The 21,658-nt window shown below is 41.3% G+C and overlaps 1 protein-coding gene across 4 annotated transcripts in view; it reads right to left on the bottom strand.

Moving 5' to 3' along the window:
- The window catches only part of LOC114545734 (ADAMTS-like protein 1), a 95,459-nt gene that overhangs the window by 11,422 nt on the left and 62,379 nt on the right, over window positions 1-21,658 (bottom strand). For 2 of the 4 annotated variants that reach the window (XM_028564209.1, XM_028564208.1), the window contains exons 3-16: window positions 17,870-17,997; window positions 13,129-13,174; window positions 12,695-12,931; window positions 11,343-11,469; window positions 10,698-10,772; window positions 9,561-9,718; window positions 7,656-7,767; window positions 7,321-7,459; window positions 7,149-7,199; window positions 6,849-7,053; window positions 5,697-5,844; window positions 5,513-5,597; window positions 2,132-2,442; window positions 887-1,016 (exon numbers count right to left, since the gene is read on the bottom strand). In XM_028564209.1, the coding sequence (XP_028420010.1) occupies window positions 887-1,016; window positions 2,132-2,442; window positions 5,513-5,597; window positions 5,697-5,844; window positions 6,849-7,053; window positions 7,149-7,199; window positions 7,321-7,459; window positions 7,656-7,767; window positions 9,561-9,718; window positions 10,698-10,772; window positions 11,343-11,469; window positions 12,695-12,931; window positions 13,129-13,174; window positions 17,870-17,997 (1,952 nt within the window). Of the gene's footprint in view, window positions 1-886; window positions 1,017-2,131; window positions 2,443-5,508; window positions 5,598-5,696; window positions 5,845-6,848; window positions 7,054-7,148; window positions 7,200-7,320; window positions 7,460-7,655; window positions 7,768-9,560; window positions 9,719-10,697; window positions 10,773-11,342; window positions 11,470-12,694; window positions 12,932-13,128; window positions 13,175-17,869; window positions 17,998-21,168; window positions 21,335-21,658 lie in introns of those variants that run through there. The other 2 variants (XM_028564210.1, XM_028564211.1) reach the window with 2 other exon arrangements.

Raw genomic sequence — 21,658 nt, forward strand, 5'->3', positions numbered from 1 at the left:
ACTAATAATCTGATTCATTACATTTTCAACATTCATGATACCTAGACGATGAATCTATATGTTTTTGGTGACTGCCTGACATTTCTTCTAGCACCACAATTTATATGGAAGAAATATTAAAATCTAATGGACAGATTGTTATGGCGGTAATAAAGCACATTCATACTCCCCAGAGGACAAACCTTTTTCATTTTGGACACTTCATGAGGATTCTTTGTGCCTCATATCAGGCCAAATGTTAACTTTGTAGACAAACTGAAATGAAATGGGCAGATCTTCCAAGGACTATTTCATGTCAGCCTGGCAGGTACAGCCACCACTGAAACCTGATCCCTACTTAATGTCTGATTCTGACCAGGTTCAACAAGCTGTCGCACTGGCTACATTTCATGCTCTCAATGATACAACCATCCATCTCTGTCCTTCTGCTTCAGTATCACTTGGACATAGGTGGCCTAAATGGTGATTTAATTGGCACATGTGGTTTAAACTGAGAAGGATCATGTAGTGGATTAGAAGGATTTGAATCTCTTTTGTACACAATCAGTGATTAGTAGAGATTAATTGATTCAACTAGTGCAATGTGTGTTTTTTGATAGAAAGTTAAGCAGTTCCAGGTGTAGAACCCAGGGATGTCCCTGCTCCCTATATTGCATATTTTGCTGGGTTACAGTCTTGGCAAACTAATAAAGAGCAGAGCCAGATTTCAGTCCTGTTTTTAATTAATATTTTCTTCTTGAATGCAGCCAATTCCTTTTTTCCAAAAAAACACATGTCCGCCTCAGTTTAACTGCATCCATCAATCAAGTCTATTTTAATGTTCATGCACAAACCATTTTAAACAATGCCTGAATGATAATGATGTGTTGTCTGTGTTGTACTGTACCTGGGTGGGCAGGGCTGAGTTTTGCAGTCCTGCAGGAGTTGCGGGGGCCGACGGGAGCTCACACACAGGCTCTGGTCTGCTGCCTCCCTGGTCTGCTTGTTCAGGCAGATGACCACAGCCTCCTGCACACCTGGGATTAGACAGCACCGAGCAGTCACAAGGGATGTCCAAAGAATCATGAGCTATTGCACGTTTCAATCACAAGTGCTTTCACCTTTTTAAAATGTGTATACTTGCTGTACCATATCTTCTTAAAAAGAATGCCAAAAATGCTTGTTTAGCATCTCTCCAATATTATAACCCTCCAATCATATTATGGAGCATAGAATATTGCAAGCAGACACTGCAATAAAGCCAGATATTTGGCCCCTCAATGAAAGCAAGCAAGGGTTGTACCTATTGGGGCACAATGAACATGAAAACAGTACAGCTGTCTGAGTAAGTTCTGGCCTGAACTGTGGGAAAAAAAACTTTTAGGGTGTGATGTCAGGTCATGTTAAAAGCAACATAACATAAATCTCGGAGTCTGCTTCGAATGTTGGGGACAATAACAGTGAAGCAGGCACTTCAAACGCCACGGTGGTGTGATGGTCCACAGGAGCGCCGCCCTCAGGGTGTGTATGTGACATCCGATACCACTCTGTAATCATCCCCCGAATGGGAGTTTGTTAGGTTTGGGTGAGCGCACACACAGACATTGACAAAGGTCTACGCCCATGTGAAGAAATGAAGTTACACATGCACACTTGTGGAGACATTTAACACACAGACACAGATTTCAGGCATAGAGGCTTGGGTGTGGAGGTGGGGAGATTAAAGTGGGCCTCAACGAATGTTGGCAGGATGTTTAGGAAAGCTGGCTCTGTCTGGCGCTGCATTCACTGCCGCTGTGAGAGTCGCCAACGTATGACCTTTAGGGTTGAACTTGGGATTCCATCCATTATCATCTAATATCATATAACTTACTTCTACTTCAAAGGCCATACTGGCATGGCTTTGGTCATCCACTGACATAAGGTCACCGGTTACTGCTCTGACATTTCTTTTTAATACAGCAACTGGGACTGGGACAATTCAGTGAAACTGACGGAGTGGGGGTTGCCTCCAGGATTTACAGTGCATTCAAACTACTGTAAGCAATATAATGTATTTGCTGTATTTGTACAATTAAGTGAGTTAACAAAGTGTTTCCTAGTTCTATTTCTTTACTTTCTTATATTTAAAAAGGTCAATAATGATCCATACCTCCCCCACAACTCTCTGAGCACTCCGTAAAACCCTCATACTCCCAGTCGTGTAGTTCTTCTCTTTCAGGTGTCTCCCCACCCTCTTCTTCTTGTCCCTCCTTTTGGCTCTCTTTTCCTTCGCCCGAAACACCAGAGCAGGGAGTACGGTAGCAGGGCTGACTTGTAGCAGGTTTTACCCCCTCACACTCATCATCTGGCAGGTCAGCAACTGTCTGGGAGAAGGACAGCAGGACCTGGCACTTGATGGTCCGTCGCTGGGTCCCGGCACCGCATGTCCTGCTGCAGGGCTGCCACGGACCAGGGATGAAGCTGGATAGGAGAGGCAGCAAGTTTAAGACAACCAAAACGGGATGATTAATTGCACACATACAAATCTAAACAATATGCTGTTCATTTAGTTAGTATACTTCACATAGAGGCATGGTATGGCAGACTGTTTCCAAACCAATGCTGACCTGAAAGTAGTTACAGTCACAGGTTTTTGTGCATTCCCCATGTATACAGATTGAAGTCATTTACTGCTTAAAAAAAAAAAAAAAAAAAAAAAACATGAGTATTTATGAAATCCAGTCCTGCTGTGGTTAATTGAGCAGCTGTGAAGCATTAGGATGAAGCCATTCTTGGATAAACAGCTTTCATGTGCATCCTTCCTCATCTTAAAGAATGGATCAGAGAAGGAAATACTTGTAGATCACTGTGCGAGATCATGAATGCCTAAAGGCCTGTTAAGGTTGGGTGAGATTTAGAGTCCAGAAACTGCACTGTCACCCCCTAAATAGCTTTGTGAGAGTGTTAGAGGAAAGAAATAATGACACTGGAAAGTGTGAGACAGAATCCCTCTTGATCTTCAGGTTGGCCAAAATAAAAAGCGTAGTTCTTTAAAAGGATCAAGGAGGGGGGAATTTACTTGATGATGCGTCTTCCAGAATGTCCATAATGATTAAATAATGTTCAAGTCTGACCGTAGAGAGCATCAATGCCGTTTCATGTCACCTTTGTGTCCATTACGTGCCATAGAATAATGTAGCACTGGGATTATTGTTTTTTTTGGAATTTGCAGATATAAAGACCACACAGCATTTCATATCACATGCTTTTGCAGAAGGGTCCGTGTTTAATCGTCTTTACTCTATTGTTGTCATTACACCCAGCTATGCACCTGATCATGAATACAAAGTGGTTGGAGGCAGCCCAAATGTTTACAACATTCAGCAGCTGTCCTCTTCAGGGCCCAGCTCATCAATGTTTCTTTTGGCAACATCATATTAGAGGTGTTCAGTTTATACAAACTAATCTTTCACAGTGAATCCTCAGGCTGGACTTATAACACTGAATCACCACTGTCCCTGACGGGATCAGTAGTTTCCCAGCAATTGAGTACAATTTGAACCAGCAAAGTGATTTGTAATTTCCACTACATCATACAGACTAACTTAGCTCTGTAGCTCACTGTGGGAGTATGATTAAGTCTCTTCAGTGTTCAGTTTTTTAGTATGATGTTAAGAAAAAATGTTTTATTCTTTTTGCTCTTGTATTCATTTTATTCAAAATGGGAATATGATTGAAGGTAACATTGACGGTACGTTAAGCCAACATTCATCCTAACTGTAACAGTAAATCGTTGCACTCTCTGGGTTTATAAAACTCTCAAAGTAGTTTCCTCCACCATACATTATCAGTGTACATGTATTTCACAGAGGTAACATGGCAGCTTGCAATGTGCAGCATTCTTCCTCGGTTAAGCAGTCTGACCACAACACAACACCACCCTGCTGTTTTATAAGATGCCTCAATAAAGAACTCATAATTACAGCAAAGTTGGCTCTTTATGAGTGCTCAAGGACTCATGTTTTGGACAAACAAATGAATCACCAGCAGTTAGACCTTGGAACACAAGCAACAAAGTCAACAAGCGAACCCACAGAAATGTTTATCTTCATGCGTTAAAGTACATCTGTCAGTTCTAAAACAATCGGGATTTCGTTCGTGGATGGAAACAACACATTTTTGTGATATCCGCCAAAGCCCCATGCTAATCATTTTAGTTAAAATTTGAATCAATGGAAATATTTTATTTACTCATGGTGGTGGTAAAGGGAAAAAAAGCACTTTTGGCGAGGCTGTGGAACATATATGGGTCAAGCAGTTGCACAGCAGTGGCTCAGGGCAGGCATAAGGCCTGGCGATGGAGGTGCAATAAGTCCAACACAGAAATATCCTTCTCTTTCCTCTCACATCCGTAACCTGGCCCCATATGATAGGCAGATATTGTTGTTGGCGTGTGAATGACTGCATATTATACACATATTTATGTGCTTTTGAAGCAAAAAAAAAAACAATAGAGCAAAATCATATGTTTTGGCATGTCTATCTCTCTTTCTCTCTCTCTCCCTCCCACTTTCTCTCTCCAAAGATAAGTCAAAGTAACAGATGTTTTGAACTGGCTAACATGGTCGCTAATGCAAGTCATGCAAGACACTGGGTAGAGTCCAAACATTGTCCATCTTCAGAGGACAGCCTTTATTAGTCAATTGATATGTGGGACAAGAACATCTGGAACATCTGAGGCTTGCTGAGGTAATGCTGGTAGTCAGTGACTGAACCGTCCGCTGGTCCCAATAAGATGTTTTTCCGCTTTCACCTTCTGCCTCCCTTTTTACTTTCAATAACCTCATCCAGCATATTCATTACTTAGAACTGACGATTCATACCTTCACTGAAGCAAAACAACATCTAACTTCAGCAAGGGGGAATTCTTCTTTACTCTACTTGACAAACATTTAGCATACCCAGGTGTTCAAACACATGCACCCAAACTGGTGCATATTTTAAAAACTTGCCAGGGGAAAAATGGGGGCTCCAGGCGTACATTTTGACTCCAAGTTCTTGTAAATGGCCGTTGACATTAACACAGCCATGATACTACGGTGGTTTTATGGCAGCACAGGGCCCTGTCTACTTCAGTTTCCCCTCCAGGAAAATTCTAAGCTCTGGGTTGTGAATACTGTTGTTAAAACTGTGTATCTGGGATCTGACTTTTGCTTCTTTATCCCTGCAGAGTGACAGTAATCATTTTTTACGGGTTATGAAGCTTCAGAGTAATTTACAGCTTTACCAGTTGCACCTTCCTAACTTACTTTTTGTATAAGGCCACCTGTGATGGTGTTAACATAACATTCACCTCTGGTAGTAAATTACAGGTATATGGTTGTAGTCCAGAGTGCCATTAAATATAAGCAGAATTGCATATTTTTACAAGTTTGAATTGCAGTTCCTACTGCTTTCAATAGAAGAAAGCAGCAAATAGAGATATTTCAAAATCACTGTGATCCGACTTTTGTGTGTGTTATGCATGCATATGTGGGTGTCTGGTACTCACGTCGGTTCCTCAGTAACGCTGATCTCCTCCTCCAGCTCTATGGCCTGCTTATGCCACACAGGTTTTGCCTCAACTGGGAGCGTATCTAGAAAAAAATCACCATCAAAAGTTAACCATCACATGACACATTTATTTTAGAACATGATCAAATAAAAAAAAGAAATATCCCAAAAATCTAACCCACCTATGGATTTATAACAGGGCACAGTCACCAGGCACTCCTCCTTGATGTGGGGTTTGGTGGTGGGGTTGCAACCTCCAGCATGGAGTCCTCTGTGATCGATGCATAACACCACCCTGTAGCGCAGACCCTGCCCACAGGTCACCGTGCACTGGTGGTGACAGGACAGTTCAGCAGATATAGTCTATAAATTACTGATGATAACTCTTATGGTTACATCTCTTTGCTTGTGTTTGACAGAGAGCCCTCGACTCAAGGGAAGTAAAGAAAGACTCCTTCCCAAATCCCTGCAGCTCTGTGCTCAGGAGTGAACTTTGTGTTTCCGCTGCCAAAACAAGCATTTAAAGGCAAGTTCACAAGGAAGAATGTGCTAGGTAAACAGCATCCCAGGTTTTTTGAAGGGCTGCAAATTTGACTCCCTGGGCCTCTGCTTGTGCCTGTTTAACTGGGGAGGCTGAAAAATCCCCACGAGGAAGTTGCATGAGGATATCTATGGTTAATGTAACAGCAACTCCACCAAATAAGTAACCAACCGGAAGTGTAAAATGATCCAGATGCACCACCCCGATAAACTGCGTATGAGTTTATGTGCTGTCGACTTTGGGGTTATAATTAAAGACTTGTGTGTATGTTTTGGATGGTGTGTTCAAGAGAGGACATTCACATTGAGGTCAGCAGTGCTACTCTGACTCACACAGCGAGGTTGCATTTTAACTTAAGCAGTTGCAAGTGTTCCTGTCATGTTGGAAAGGCTGATAGATGTCTGAAGAGACGACCGAATCTCAGGTCAGGCTGTCTGCAGAGTATATTTTTGTTTCACCCCAGAACAATTAATCATTAATCATTTTTACTTCTTCTAATTCCAAGGGTTAATTAAGACCCACTGTGGTGATTCACAGACGCAAAAGACAAATTAAACGTTTGCTAATATTTGACTTCGAGACATCTACTTATTTACATTTGGTTACTCTGCCTTTTTAGCTGACCTTTCTCAACATTTCTAGTTATGTGATGCTTTACAGCACCTCGCAAAAGAACAACTGTAATCAATTAAGGCTCAGCGTGGCCTTTAAACTTCATTTTCTTGGCCTTATATTGACTTGATACGGTGTAAAAAATAATAACCAGTGATAATAATGGAAAAAGGGCACCTACGGGTGACCACTCCTGTGCCAGCCAGGTGGGGCAGTCAAAGGTGTTACAGGGCTGCAGTATAGCTGTCTTGGGGGAGTAGAGACACTTCCATTCCTCAGTGGGAGTGATGGTACCCTGCATGTCCTCCTCCACGCAGGAAACCGAGCGACTCTGGAGGCCTCCTCCGCACGAGGTGGAGCAGGCGGTCCAGGGACTGCTCTCCCATCTGACATCATGAAGGGAAGTCATGAAGTCAATCAGGGAGATTGATAAATGTCAATAGTTGTGTTATTATTTGTCCTCACAGTTGGGAGTACATACCGAGGCAGGGGGTGGTAGAGGTCATACGGCATGATTTGCTTGTAGCCGTCACTAAAAGGCAGAATCAATTAAGGAAATTAGGATTTAAAATAACACAAACTGCTGTTGACAGATCATTAACATCAATTTAAATTGTTTGCTTTTTTAAAAGAGTTTTTGTCCAGTCTCTAACCTGGCCAGGCAGGGCTCCATGTTGCACTCCTCGAGTTTGGGTTTGGGTTTGACGTTCTCTGGGTAATAATGGCAATACTGATCCACAACCACCCGGCCGCTCCGCAGGTCAAAGCACTCTGCTGAGGTTAGCTGGTAACCTACAGACAAAAAAAAAAAAAAAAAAAAAAAAGACATAAATGGACACTAAAGTGATGCATCAAAACACATTTAGTGGAGCAGTAATTCAACGTGAAGCATTTATCAAATATTTTATCCTTTATTTGCCACAGGAAATAACTTTTCAGCATCAGAGCTTTCTAAGCAGATGAGTCAAGAATGCAACGCTATGCTTACCTCCACCACACGTGACGGAGCAAGGGAAGAAGTCGGTCTCTCTCCAGCGGTGGATGATGGGCTGGTAATAGATGTACTGGACCACACTGTCTGCTCCACTGGCAAACTGCACCTACGGTATGGAAACAGCAGTCATGGTGTGACCACCAAATCTTGTCACTACGATTATACATCACTATATTACTATATTATTATATTACATCACAGCAAGGCTTTCATTTTATAATAATACACCTAAAGGATGATGAATGCAACCAGAATGATTTGAACGAGTAGTTTGACATGCCAGATTTTGTGAAATACACTTGTTGCCGAGAGTTAGTTAGTAAGAATTGTCATTATGTGTTTTCACTGGGTGAGTAAACACACAGGTTGTGGTTTAACTGAGCCCGTTCTAAACTAAGCTAAGCCGTTGTTTCGGAGTCTTTCTGTCCCCTAGGGGCCATCACAGCTACCATATATAACTGGAGAATACAACTGCATTTCATGGAAGTAAAAAATAAAATACCCAGGTGTTTGCTTTCCAGGATCAGCAAACTATCATCACTCCTCCCAATATAGATGTTAAATTACTTTTCTCAAGCAGTCCTCAGGAGAAATAAACTGCTTATATAGACCATACAGGGTGTTGTATATGTATTGTATAACATAAAAAGAGTGGAGGGCAGGAAATAAATTACTGGGCTACAACTCAGACCATGCCAAGTTAGATATATAGACCATTTACGTGTTAAGCTGGGTTTTCAAACTGGTGTGTTCAGATCGTTTCAACGTTTCTTGAATAAAAATTGAGTAAAGTCACGAGACTAGACGAAATGCTGATGCAGCTGAACTTATAGTAGATACAGGAATCAATTAGATGTTCATTTTCACACACAGACCCAAATTTGACCCTGAGTAACCTGAAATGTCAGTTTCTGCACAGGTTGAACACAGCTTCGAGCAGGATAAGTGCCTACGATAGGAAGTAATAAATAATTTACTGGATGAGAGACGCCAATTTCTTAGTGATTTGCTTCGATTAGATAAAGAATACAGACTGCATTTATAGAAATTAGGCCATTTGTGTCACATGTGTGTTTTGTTAAAGAAAGCTTGTAAAGTGTCATACACATTTCAGCAAACATTTTTCTTCTAACCTTACACCTCAACCATATTGAAGAAATGGCCAAAGCCAGTTTATACCTACAACTCGCATTACTCAAACTCCTCTGCCACTCATTCACATTCATGTGTTTACAGTGGAGAGACTGTCTGGCAACTTTTGAATATAATTTTCCATTTGTCCAAACTTTTTCCAGCGCTGCAATATGAACTGGCTGTCTGCCTCGTAACAGATTAGAAAATTATGCATTTATAGCTTCTCAGATTTCTGTCTCCTGAATTCCTATTTATTGTCCGATCCTGATTTGTGTGTTTATGAGGGGGGAAGTTTTCACAGGCGTTTCCCTAGTTTGCAGCCTGTATAACTTTTAACGTCCACTCACTGGCCCTCGTCTGAGAATGTAAGTGTGTGTGTGTGTGTGTGTGTGTGTGTGTGTGTGTGTGTGTGTGTGTGTGTAACGCATACACACAAACGCACAATGTAAGCAAAAAAAAAATAAAAATTGATCCAATGATCCACTACCAAATGTATGAACTGAATTTATGTTGTGTTATGTTTGAACACATACTCTAAGTAAACCAAATGTACTATGATTCTTCTTCAAGGTCTGACATTCCACCATGAATCAAATACAAGTTTCATAATTTCAAGCTGAGAGAAACTGACGAATTGGGTGATAATTCTCTGTGGGTTAGTCTCTTTTTTTCACATTACACATACTAAACTGAGCCTTTGTTTATATTAAAAATATTGATTAGTGCAGCTTTAAGTCACTTGATTTGATATATTTAAGCCCTTACTTTGACTGTGAAGTCGGCTCCGAGTGGGCCAGTGATTCTCAGGACCTCCTTATCTGAAAGTTTCTGGTAGTCTAAGGTGGTGTTCTCCAGGTTGTACTGCCCTGATTTATCAAAGACCAGTTCACCGTTTACCCCTTGTAGAGTCTTACTCTCCACATCTAAAGAAGAAACAAAGTACACAGCTAGAGCACAATGGACACATCACATTCACAATATTGCTATAAAGGTGTGGCCATTGACCATCCATAAACAAAGAGACTTGAGTTTTCCTTTGATAAATGATAATCATTTCTTGTCTACATTTTTTTTTTTAAATCATAAATGTGTCAGACAAAATGAAACTGCAAATAAAAGGAGATACGATTAAAATTAAATTAAGATGTCAAGATACTAGATGGATGACTTCCATTTATCACAGACCTTCAGTCAGATCTAGTCACATGAAAAACATGTATTGGCTGTTGCGTTAGCAGGCACACAGACTCACTTTTGCACTGCCAGGAGGCTTATGTAGGTCTGGGTTAGGGTTAGCATGGACATTAAGACAATAACAACAGGGTGAAACACAGGAACAACCAGTAAACAGAAGCAGTCATCTGCAGACAGATGGTTACAATCTAAGTGCCCTTGGCCAAAAAGAACGGGGGAAATACTTAATGAAAAATTTGCCCATTCAGAAAAATAAGTTATTTTGGACTTGCTAAGGAAGCAATCTATAAACTAACCATGGAGCAAAGGACAAGTACAGAGATGGAACATTTGTAACAGATTTGATCCAGTGGGGAGCATGATGCCAGTTCTTTGACATCAGTGATATTTTCTGGAAGCCTTACATCTTAGAGCCAGGGCAAAGGGGAGAAATGAATGCCTACTCTGATTATTCTGCCTCAAGCTACTTTTAAAACCAATCCTTATAAGAAAGCCCAAAATGGAGTATATTTTATGATAAAAGTAAAATTTTAGATTGTTATTTGTGTGAGATATTCATTAGACAGGTCAAGCAAGTATAACATATATAATGAAAAAAATAATATTATAATAAAACATAACGTATTTGGCACTTAAAACACTGCCAAATATAACTATAATGTTGAGCTGTTTTGGATGGAAGGGCACCCTGGACCTACCAGGACTTACACAAGTGATCCGGGCCTTTCAGGACTAGACGCACATGACGACTCTTATAGGGAACGGCAACAACTGTGTCCTCAGCTTGAGTGAGACAAACACACAGAGGGAGAAAAATATTAGTACGGTATCGATCAATACTCATAGAAAAGTCAATATAATCACAACTGGCAATACAAATACAATCAGATGTACTCCTTATTACAAGTAAACCAACCCTAATGTGTAAAATCGGTCAGTATTTCCTCTATGTTGATTTTGTAGTGGCGGCCCACCATGGCAAAATTTCTGCCACCACGGTATCAGAAATAGGCTGTACAAAAAATGTAGTCGCGGTTGCCTTTTAAATTATCCTGCCGACCTAATGCACCCCCCAATTGGCTGCCGCTCACATTGCAATTTAACAACAAGTAGAACTATTCAGAGGTTATTTGGCCTGTCCAGTTTAACTCCACATACTGTTGTGTCGATGTAGTTTATGGTCAAAATGTTCGGACAGACCTGCCCCCACTACTAAAAAAAATCCTAAAGGAAACACTGAATCGGCGGAACGAAATAGTGTTAAAATAAATAAATAATACATAAATAAAAAATAAATTGTGTTAAACTTAAACAGAAAAAAGCTGGGCAATTAAAGATCTTAAGATTCTTTACTTTTTCCTGAAGCATGCTGGGATTTGTAGTGTCCTCGCACCAGTCTGCAGGATGAGCCATCTCCATTGCAGACACCGCAGTTGTCCTCCTTTGCCGTACTCCCCAACTCATGATCACAACCTACAATCTATAAAACATAGACAAATACATGATCATAAAAACACATTACCAAAGACGTGTATAGCATCCTGGTTTCTAATCTTCGGCATTAAAACAAACTCCAATTAAGAAAAAAAAGAAATGCAATGAAAAATGGGGAAAAGTCCCAGTAAAAGTACTTCCGTTGGTTCCTTTAGACCTTACAAAGACCATAACATTTTATTAAAGAAAATATCTTCCTTCATTCCAGCATGAAAATATTATAATCAAATGATCCAAACAACCCTCAGGGTTCTTCCATATTCATACCAGATCTATTGTTTGAAACATCCCCTTTGAGTTCATCATGAGGTTTTCCAAATAAATGTTCCCCACTGTTTTTTATCAAACATTATCTGCAACCATCCATAGTTGATCGATGACTTCTTTCACAATTTCTGTCGGTAAGACAAAACCAAAACCACAGCGCGATTCTAAGCATGGTAAGAGACTGTACGCCTCGGGACGTAATTTCATTCAACCGAGAAAAAATGCATTGTAAACTATTTCCTGGACTGTCAGTCAAAAACCAAATTTCAAATATTGTTCTGGTTGGGGATTCATTGGTAAAGCAGATGGCATGACGTAGCATTGAAGTCAACTTCTTAAATTTATTTACTTGTTGGCTCTTGCATCCAAATGCACTGTAATGCCATAACTTGAGAGCCAGTAATACATCATTGTGTTGACAAGTATATATAAATGAACAAAATATATTCGGTTTTAGAAAGAAATTCCCTTTAATGGGGTTTATATGGTCACAATTTAACATGATTTTCTCAAACCGGAGAACTTTCTTCGCTTAAGTTTATAGTTTGGGGCAAAATAGGTTTCCTTTTTAATTAGCTGCCATTTCTATTCTATGTCATTTTCATAAAAAAGGATGTCTGGAATCACAACACATACAGTATATGTATACAACACACTGGTATGAGACTGCACTCTGGAAGATACATCTTCCAGATTTCGTAATAACAATTGATCAAAATAAAAAATTTTGGGGTATCTGAGAAGTCTGTCTTGGGACCCCAAAACTGTGTAAAAGTCCCAACACTGAAACCTAAAGCTAAAGGAGTAGGTTACTTCTCTATTTAGTCTCCATAATGCGAGTCTACAAGTCTATATTTGGATTCTTGTGATGGATACATGAAAATAAATAAATATAAACACAGTAATGGATGAAAACAATAAAGCTCTCTGATTCTTTCTCCTACCTGGCAGACTCCGCTGATACACATGTCCAAGGACTCGGTATAACAGCGTGTCCCGTCCAGCACCTTGGGCGCTAGCTCCAACACAAGGCCCGAGCCCTTGGCTTTGCACTTGAGAGCGCAGGGGTTGTCCGGGTCATTGTACACAGGGAGCCACTCATGGTACTGATCCTGGTATCGCACGTCTGCATGAGCCGAACACTGCTGGGCACGGAAATCACCAACATCTGGAGCACAATCCTGAGGATAAACAAAATACTTAGCCAATTTTTATAACTAGTAGAAAGTATATGACTTTTTAGCCATAAACCTTGGTCATATTTTCACAGTTCCACCTCACCAAATTCTCAATCACAATTTGTTCAGTTTATTTCAATAAAAACCACTTGAAAGCTCTCTTGACATCCATTACATAAAGATGAGCTTGCCGAACTTACCACATTACTGCATGTGCGATATTTGATATTCTGGCCTTCGCAGGTCCTGCAGAAGAAAAGATGGAACATGTGGGTGAACTGGCTTCATGGGGCGAATGATAAAACAAACCACACCAATCATCTTCGCCCGAGGCAGCTGGTATTATAACCGTTGAAATTGTTTTTTGAATTGCTGAGCGCAACTGGAATCCTACAGTGCTGATGTGGCAACCAACAAACATGGGATCTGTGGTGTGTTTTCAAAGATTTAACAGACTAATTCACACAATGTGATGATGCATAAATACAATGGCATGTGTTTGATTTCACAAGTGGGGGGCACAATGAAGCAAAGTAGTGATTACTATTTCCTGCATTTATATCAATCTAGCAAATAAGAATTTTTTTTTTTTTTTTTTTTTTTTTTTTTTTTTTTAAATGGGAAAACCAGTCATCCATTGGTACTGAAAATACTAAAATATAGTACTAAATTCTCATTTGTCTTAGTGATCAGTCTTTAAACAAATCATAATCCAACAGTACTGCACATACAGTAGTAAAGCAGACACAGTAGGGCCATCTGAGCTGTGTCTGCTGAACAGATTGGAGCGGTTTGGATCACAACTATCTGCATGACAGTCTGCAGTGTCTTTGCCTAAATTATGGAGCTACCCACTTATTGAAAATTAGGATTCCTTTGTGCTTTGATGCTGAGTGATGATAAAACATTGATGGTGACTATGATAGGCCAATTATCCAAGACCCCAGTGGAAACTAATCAAAGGATATTCTTTTGAGTTTGGGAACTTAAGAAGAATTCCAGTGTCATCTGTCCTTAGCTAATCTGGAATCATGATTGGAGGCAACACCGCAGAGTTTTGGACTCACGGATGAACGAGGGCTTGAGGATTTTTGCAGTATTATTCCAGAGAGCGGAGGGAGTGAATGTGAAGTGTGTGGCATGGCAAGAACATTAGACCCTGTGATGTATCCAGACAGTCCCCTCTGCCAAGCCAAACAGCAGGTCATGGGGCTTGGACCTAAACAAGAGACGTTCAAAGACCAAGAGTCGAGAGACAGATAGCAAAGATCTGGATCGGTGGGACGACGAACAATATATAAACTAAACGATAAAAAAAAAAGGGAATAAAATGAATTTCCCTTTTCATATCCTCTTCACTTTGGAAGCTACAAAGTGGAGGCTAAGCAGAAGTAGGGCCGGGACTAAGGATTCATCATGGCGTCATCATAGGTTAGGGAAAAACGACTAGAACACATAACTCACAGACTATGACCCTGCTCTTTTCTGCCAAATAGACACAAAATACACAACTACAGAGAGTTTGTTCATCAGTACACTGCACACAAGACTGCGTATAGAGTATAATATTGGATATGGATATGCAGTAAGATTTGCTTGGCTAGTAATGTCCATATATATGTCATCAACTCTCACATGAGATGTGGCTGAGTTTTTAATGGCTGAAATATGCTCTTGCTGTGAGCTCTGCTATTGGTCAATTTAGGCAATTGGGAGCCGTGAGGCCATCTAAGAAGGGTAACATGTAGTTGAGAAAGATGAAGAAACAGCAGAAAAGGGTCCGTAAGTCAGTCCGCAGCAAGATGTCTCGGCAACTATTGGCCCAGATTGTGAAATTTGGAACATATGTCTATGGTGCCCAGAGGATGAATCCAAAGTGCTATATAGATCCCCACACCTTTCATCTTGCGCCATCAGCAAATCAAAGTTTTCACTTATCCAGTGAAATATCTCTACATCTACAAGATGGATTGGAACAAAATGTCGTACAGACATTCCATGGTTCCCAGATGACGTATCCGAGTGATGAACTCGTTTTCTAGAGCCGACATGAGGTCGTAGTTTTAAGTGATATTTCAACAACTATACGATGGAATGACGTTTGGTACAGACATGTCCCCCTCAATTGCATTTTAATTCCTTTGATGATTGACTTCTACGTAATCTGTACACAGATTGTTGTTGTTGATTCTGGCAGGACATGGGCTCAGTGGCACTGTCGAGAAGCTGGGTGTTTTTAGCACTTTACATGCAACGCAAAGGGTGGTCTCCTATAATCAAGGTGCCAGGCCCAAGTTAATTAGAGCAGCTTAATTAGTCATTGCCTTGGAGAAAATTCACTTTTAACTACCACACCATTTAAAGATAGACTTTAAACACAGCTGTGGTATGGCTTTGGTGAAATTCCAAAATGCCAAAGTCATTTAATGCGACTGCCTATAATTTCTGCAAATTAGTGACCCAATGAAGAATAAAAACATCCTTACCAGCAGTGAGAAGTTATTTGCAACACTTGCATACTTAAATTGTTCTTTGCTCCTGCCCAAGACTGCTCATCTTTATTTCCTAATGATGGAAGGTTGTCAATAGGGTACACTGCTCTTTCAATTATTTAAACAGAGTAAAAATGAAGTCAAGGCTGGCCTCTTTTAATAAAAATAAATGACAAAAAAAAAAGACTAATCTGACAAGCCTCGTAAAAGATTTGAGCAGCGCTTTCTTTTGCCATGACACCCAATCCATATGTCCACACTTGCTTCAAATGCGGTTGTTAATAATGGAGATTGCGATCAAGTGAAGTGTGTTGTGCGGGAGGGACTAATGAGGGCCAGGCGATCTGTGTTTAGTCTGTACTTTGCATGTGCACTTTTGGGAGGTTGGCTAACCCTTGTGAATCTACATTAGCAGAAGGTCCTATGTATGTGCATTTGTTTAAAGGTCAGAGAGTTGGAGTGGTATTAGTTTGGAGGGTGTGACACACTCACACTCACACTCACACTCACACTCACACTCACACACAGGGCCTTGTGCTGTGCTCTTTAATGACGCTGTTTGATCTGCCACCCGGCTCCAAGCTACTGCTCCCTCATTCCCACGCAACAGCAGGGTGAGGTGGGATGAGGTGGGACGGAGGGTCCTACCATTTCCTCAAGAACCCCATACATTACTGCTCCTGCCAAAGGACACATGAGTTTGTAAACAGACCCGCCGGGACTTACATGTACGTCTTCACATACACACACACACCGCCTACATCCCACATGGAGCTCAAACCCCAAACACCTTTTAACACGTCAATTGCTTTTACAGCCAGTGGCATTCTGAGGTGTGCGTGACCAAAAAATTCTGGGAAAGCAAAGAGAAATGGCTGCTGCTGATATCATTAAATGAACTCCTGAAAAAGCCATTGACTTCAATGTTTACAGTGCAGCACATGGGGGGGTATGGCACATTGACTTTGAGGTTTTGACAGCCTTACGCTTTTTTAGCCTGGCTTCCCAGCACCAGTGCGGAGAGATTCATAGTTATGGCACGCTGGAAGCACCTTAGAGTACATCTCGGTTCTGACCTTAGGTATGATCTGCCCTGTTTTGTCAGTGTGTCTTTGGATTGTTGTAATGTTTTATGATCTCACTGGCTGCTCCTGTCACTGCTGGAGTTCCCCCCTGAAGCCCCAAACAGTGAAACAGAGGGGACTTTGGCAGCAAAACTCACTTGCTACCTTAAGTGAGAGAGCAATACTTTCGGGGAACTGTAAAATAGAGGAATGCGGTGAAGTCACCCTGCAGCTATTTCCCAGTCTATAAATGTGACAACATTTCTATAGAAAACATACCCTCTCATTCTTCCTTTCTCCTTTCTTATCCTCTTTCCTCAGATCCATTTGTAATTGACCACTTTGCCCAGTACACTTGGCCTCAAGCTTTAATCTTGAAGGCCACAGGGTTAGCTTGAAGCCTAACCAACCGCATGACTTTGGCACCAGGATGAAAGGGCCAAGAGGTCCAAAGTGCAAGTTCCAGTTTGTCCAGAGACTTAAGCCGAGATGATGAGCAGTGGGACTCCAACCTTATGTGGGTTCATTGCTTGCAGAGCCCAAACTCTATCACAGAAAATAGTTATTAAAAGTGACATGTACTTTGGCAAGGGACATTGATTGTTATACGTTGATTTGTGAAGAAACAAACGTGCCATTACCGAAAATCAGATCCCTATTGTCACTGATGAATTCAAGATTTAGGCTCATATGGCTGTCTAGACAGTTTTAGGAGGTGGATGGGCAAGTGATCTCAGTTGACCCCTCAGGGCTATTTAACAGTCACATTACAGTCATATGTATTTTAAGCGCACCCATTACAGCCCATGGGAATGGAGCGATTGGTGAGATTTACTCACACTATTAGGGACGCTGTCTGGATTTATTTGGCAGAACGGCTGTGAGCTACAGAAAAAGAGCCCCCCATCCTCCTCCTTCCCTCTCTTGAATCTTAAAGCCATGATATGGCACTTTAATGGAAACCAGTCCAACCCCAGTCCGGACTTTGCTCTTTAAAAGAGGAGATTACCTTGGATAGTGTTTGAACACACGCTTACAAATTGTCCATGTGATGTTTCCATTTATCTATAGGTCAGTGAGTTTCGAACTTGAAATTAGACATATTCAACTTACCATAATTCCCCTCCCCTCTTAAATCTTATTACATAGCATTATTCTGTGAGTACTGCACTCATAAATGTCCATTTTTAGGTCTCTGGTTCTCATAATAGAAACATTTTCCATGCAGCAAGATTAGTTGTAGTCATTAGCACGCCAATGAACTACATATTGCACTATGCAAAAACCTGAGCGTCACCCATGGTGTTGCCCATGTCCACTACATTGTCACATATAAAGTATGTATCAGGCTTTCCTCATTAGAAATGGCTGAGAGGTGGCCTTACTTGGAACTGAGGCATCGTCTGAGGGAGTACGAGGCGCCTCCTCCACAGGTCCGGGAGCATTCACTCCATGAACCCCAGGCATCCCACAGAGTGTCTCTGTCCTCTTCTGATCGGGCCGTCCGCGAGCTCTACACACCAGGAGACGTGACATGAGTGAAGGAAGTGAAGAGTTAGTACATATGAGTGATCTGTCATTGACATCTTTGAGCATTTTGCATTTTCACCATTTTTACCTCATCCATTCAAACAATACTTTATTGTTTGTCCTAATTCCTGTCAAGACCCAACCAAACGTTTAACATGATAAAAGTGAGTTAGTTATGTTCCCTTTTGAAATGGAAGCAACCTGTACACATACTCCCCAGCCATGAGTTGTGGCCTTTTTGGTTTAAACTGATTCTCTTGCAGAGCACAAAAAAAAAGCCAGAACTGCGAGTTGAAAGCCTGAATTAAATTCCAGGAGCTGCTGAAAACGGAACACAAGTGCATGTGACAGGATGAGAGAGACTGTAAGGGGAAGTAATCAAAAGCTCTCGACTTTTCTCCATTTGAATATTTCAAATGTCTGAGTCATCCTTTAGATTATGAAATGTTAGTCCCTTCTTAAATTCCGGGCCTCAATTGTCTGTTAATTGCATCATGCTGTATTTGGCAGCAGAGGTAGGGATATTACTTTGGGATCCAAAGTCAATTTTATTATGTGAAGATGAATTCTGCGACTGCAAGGACAATATGAATCTTAGATGTTGAGTGACAGCCAAAAAATAAAGACCCTCTCCACCCTTCAATCTTAGACTCATTTAACTCCTCTTTGCCTTCCAAGGCCTTTTGTATTTTCAGATTAGATTTGACTGGACTGGCTCACCTTGCTCTAAAGAATGTGTTTATTTGTATGCTGGCACTGTCATCTGATGTGGATTGTGCCATATGAGTTATGTTTCTTTGTCTTGGCTTTACTTAGCAGTCTAGCTCTTCTCAATGCCCTTTGCAGTCCTGACTGAATGAAGTTAGAGAGATACGTTATAGACTCAGATGGAGTGAAAAAGAAAATAGATTGATTTTGCTATCTAGAACAAGCGGTATTCCACTCAAAAGCTGCCAACAAACTGGTTCTATACCTGTTGAATGGATGAAAACCTGGAAAATTAAAAAAGAAGGACTTGGAACTAACACTTAGACAAATCATCCACCTCCTATGGTGGCAGGAATGTGGTTTAAAAACTAGAGGTGCAAACACATTCAATAAAATAATCCGCCATTCAACAGAGGACTTAAGGCCATGAAAAGGAATAGATGGATATACGAGAAAATTATAATTTTTCACAATAACCTGAAGCAGTCTTTCTGTTGTTGGTGAACCATGACAGAATATTTTAAGATTACAGAAATGCAGCTTTTGTGCGCTTAAGACCCACCACGGGATCTTTGCACCACGACGGCAGTTTGTGGTTGCGCATCCCGCAGAGTTTTTTACAATGACTTAAAACATCCCAAATCCTGCAGATTAGGAATGAATTGTGAGGCATAACAAGCCCACTTACCCTGAACACACAGAATAATGCAGGAACTATGGGGAATCTATGTGTAACACCTGCTCTTAAAAAGATTTTTACCCATGGAGCTGACAAATAGTTTAAAGTGAATGTCCAGCCTTTCATTTGAGGTACACATGGCCTTGATATTTTAGAGGAAAAACTCAGGATACACCAAGTTATTTTGACCTCTTTGGCCCCTTTTCCCAACAGCATGGCATTGTGCTTCGTTGACAAAGATGAATGGATCTTGCAGAGGAAAGCAGATATAAAGGTAATAATACTGCTTTGATTATTTTCTTTGGGTCACGGTAGCAAAAACACCCATGCTGCACGCTGCGGAGCAGGGTGCTGGGTTCACGTTATTAAAAGTGCGTAGGGACTGATATAAATGGCTGTCAGTGGTGATGACGCCTGAGGAACAGCAGAGGGGAACAGCAAGACCTAAACACGCAGCCAACGGAACACACAGCCAAATATATCAGCAATGGCACTACTTTTTGCACAGGCCAACTATTCCAATGTTTGGATCCACGGTAAATAAACACAGGCTGTGCTCTGGGCAGCCGGTTAGCACACCACCTTAATTCTTCTTTGAAAAGCAATCAGTGAATTTTGCAGTCAATTACGGCTGGGAGCTGTGTGTTGCAAAGCCAAGAGAGCTGGAGGCATAACAAGGCTGGTGAAGAAAGAGGAGAGGAAGTCGATGGAGGGACGGAGGGATGGAGATGAGGAGGTTGTTTGGCTGACTATGCTGCTATTGTTCTCAATGAAGGCAGAGGAACACAAGGCTCCGCGAGTCAGAAGGCCATCCTGCTGGGATTTGGATCCAATAATAATGGCTTGGATATCCACTTGGAGCCTTCCTCACTCTCCATCATTACACGTCCCACCTCTCCTACTATAATCCCGCCAAGGTTTTTTTTGCACTGCAACAATACCATTTACACAACAAAGGCATGTACATTTAGACACATTTATTGTCTGGCTCTAATGCTATGAGAAGAAAGGCCCCGTGGCTCGGGCTGTCGCCCATCCAATGTTTTCACATCAACTGGAAGAGAGGAAATGAGCATATGACAAAAGACCAGTGATCTCCACATTCTGTTATTCTGATGGACAGATTCTATTTAAGTCACCTGTCAGCAGCTGGGACTAAGGACATTTTCCTTGAAAGATGGAAAACTCCTCGACAGGGGAATGAAACCAGACTCCGGTGCCTTTTTTGCAGACTGTGTCAATATACATACGATGGCCTTTTCAGTCGCCAAGACATATGATATTTGCACATCTGCTGAATCCCTTGTCGTCTACTCCACGCTGCACGGCACTGTACTCGACGTGATGCCGCAAGCAAGGCAGTCACTGTAATGTAACAGGGAGTCCTAACCTTAGACCAAACAGCTTGCTGACCTGTGTATGCCTGACAGTCTACCTAGATCAAGAACACAGAGGAGACATGGGGACTTAGAGCAGGAGTAAATAAGACAAGTTAGATCACATCAACTGCCTTATTAAAGCTTCTGCTGAAAGGACTACATAATCTGAAGAGCGCATTTCTCCTGCAGATAATCAAACTCTACATGCACACACACTCCTACACAGTGAAACAATCTATTAGAACACTTTTCTGAAATCCTTACTTGATGTGACAAGAATTTTAAGGGGATTAATGATGAAATAAAAAGGTAAAAGACAACGATCTCACTAAACGTAATTAAGTTTTCCAGGATGGAAATTGAAAAAAAAAAGTAAACATTACAGTACCAGTATAAGAAGAGCTGTCACCAGTAGCTTGCAAGATAAAAAATCTTGCTCCATTCCTTTTTCAAAGTGTGTGAGCCAATCACTCTAGTTCTGAGTGTGTGTTTGTTTGTGTGGGAGCCCAATGGGTGATGCTGTCCTCTCTGGCTCACTATGTGTGTCCTGTCTGTCTGCCTGCCGTCTCCTCTCTGACTCGCTGCCTTTCTTCCTCAGGAGTAACTTAGGGAAGGGGAGGGAAGGAGGACTGGGAGTGTTTGTGTGTGAATGTGTGTGTGTGCGTGAATGTGTGCGATGCATGAATGTGGGGGGAGTATTTGGGGGGATCCAAGCCCCACGATTCCTTCAGGTCTGGCACACTAGCCAATCAATAAATGGGTCTCAGTCAAGCGTGCTAGTTCAAACAAGGAGCTGGGCCAGCTGCAACTTCACACGTGTGTGTGTGTGTGTGTGTGTGTGTGTGTGTGTGTGTGTGTGTGTGTGTGTGTGTGTGTGT

This window comes from Perca flavescens, chromosome 19, assembly GCF_004354835.1.
Source record: "Perca flavescens isolate YP-PL-M2 chromosome 19, PFLA_1.0, whole genome shotgun sequence".
NCBI classification, from domain to species: domain Eukaryota; kingdom Metazoa; phylum Chordata; class Actinopteri; order Perciformes; family Percidae; genus Perca; species Perca flavescens.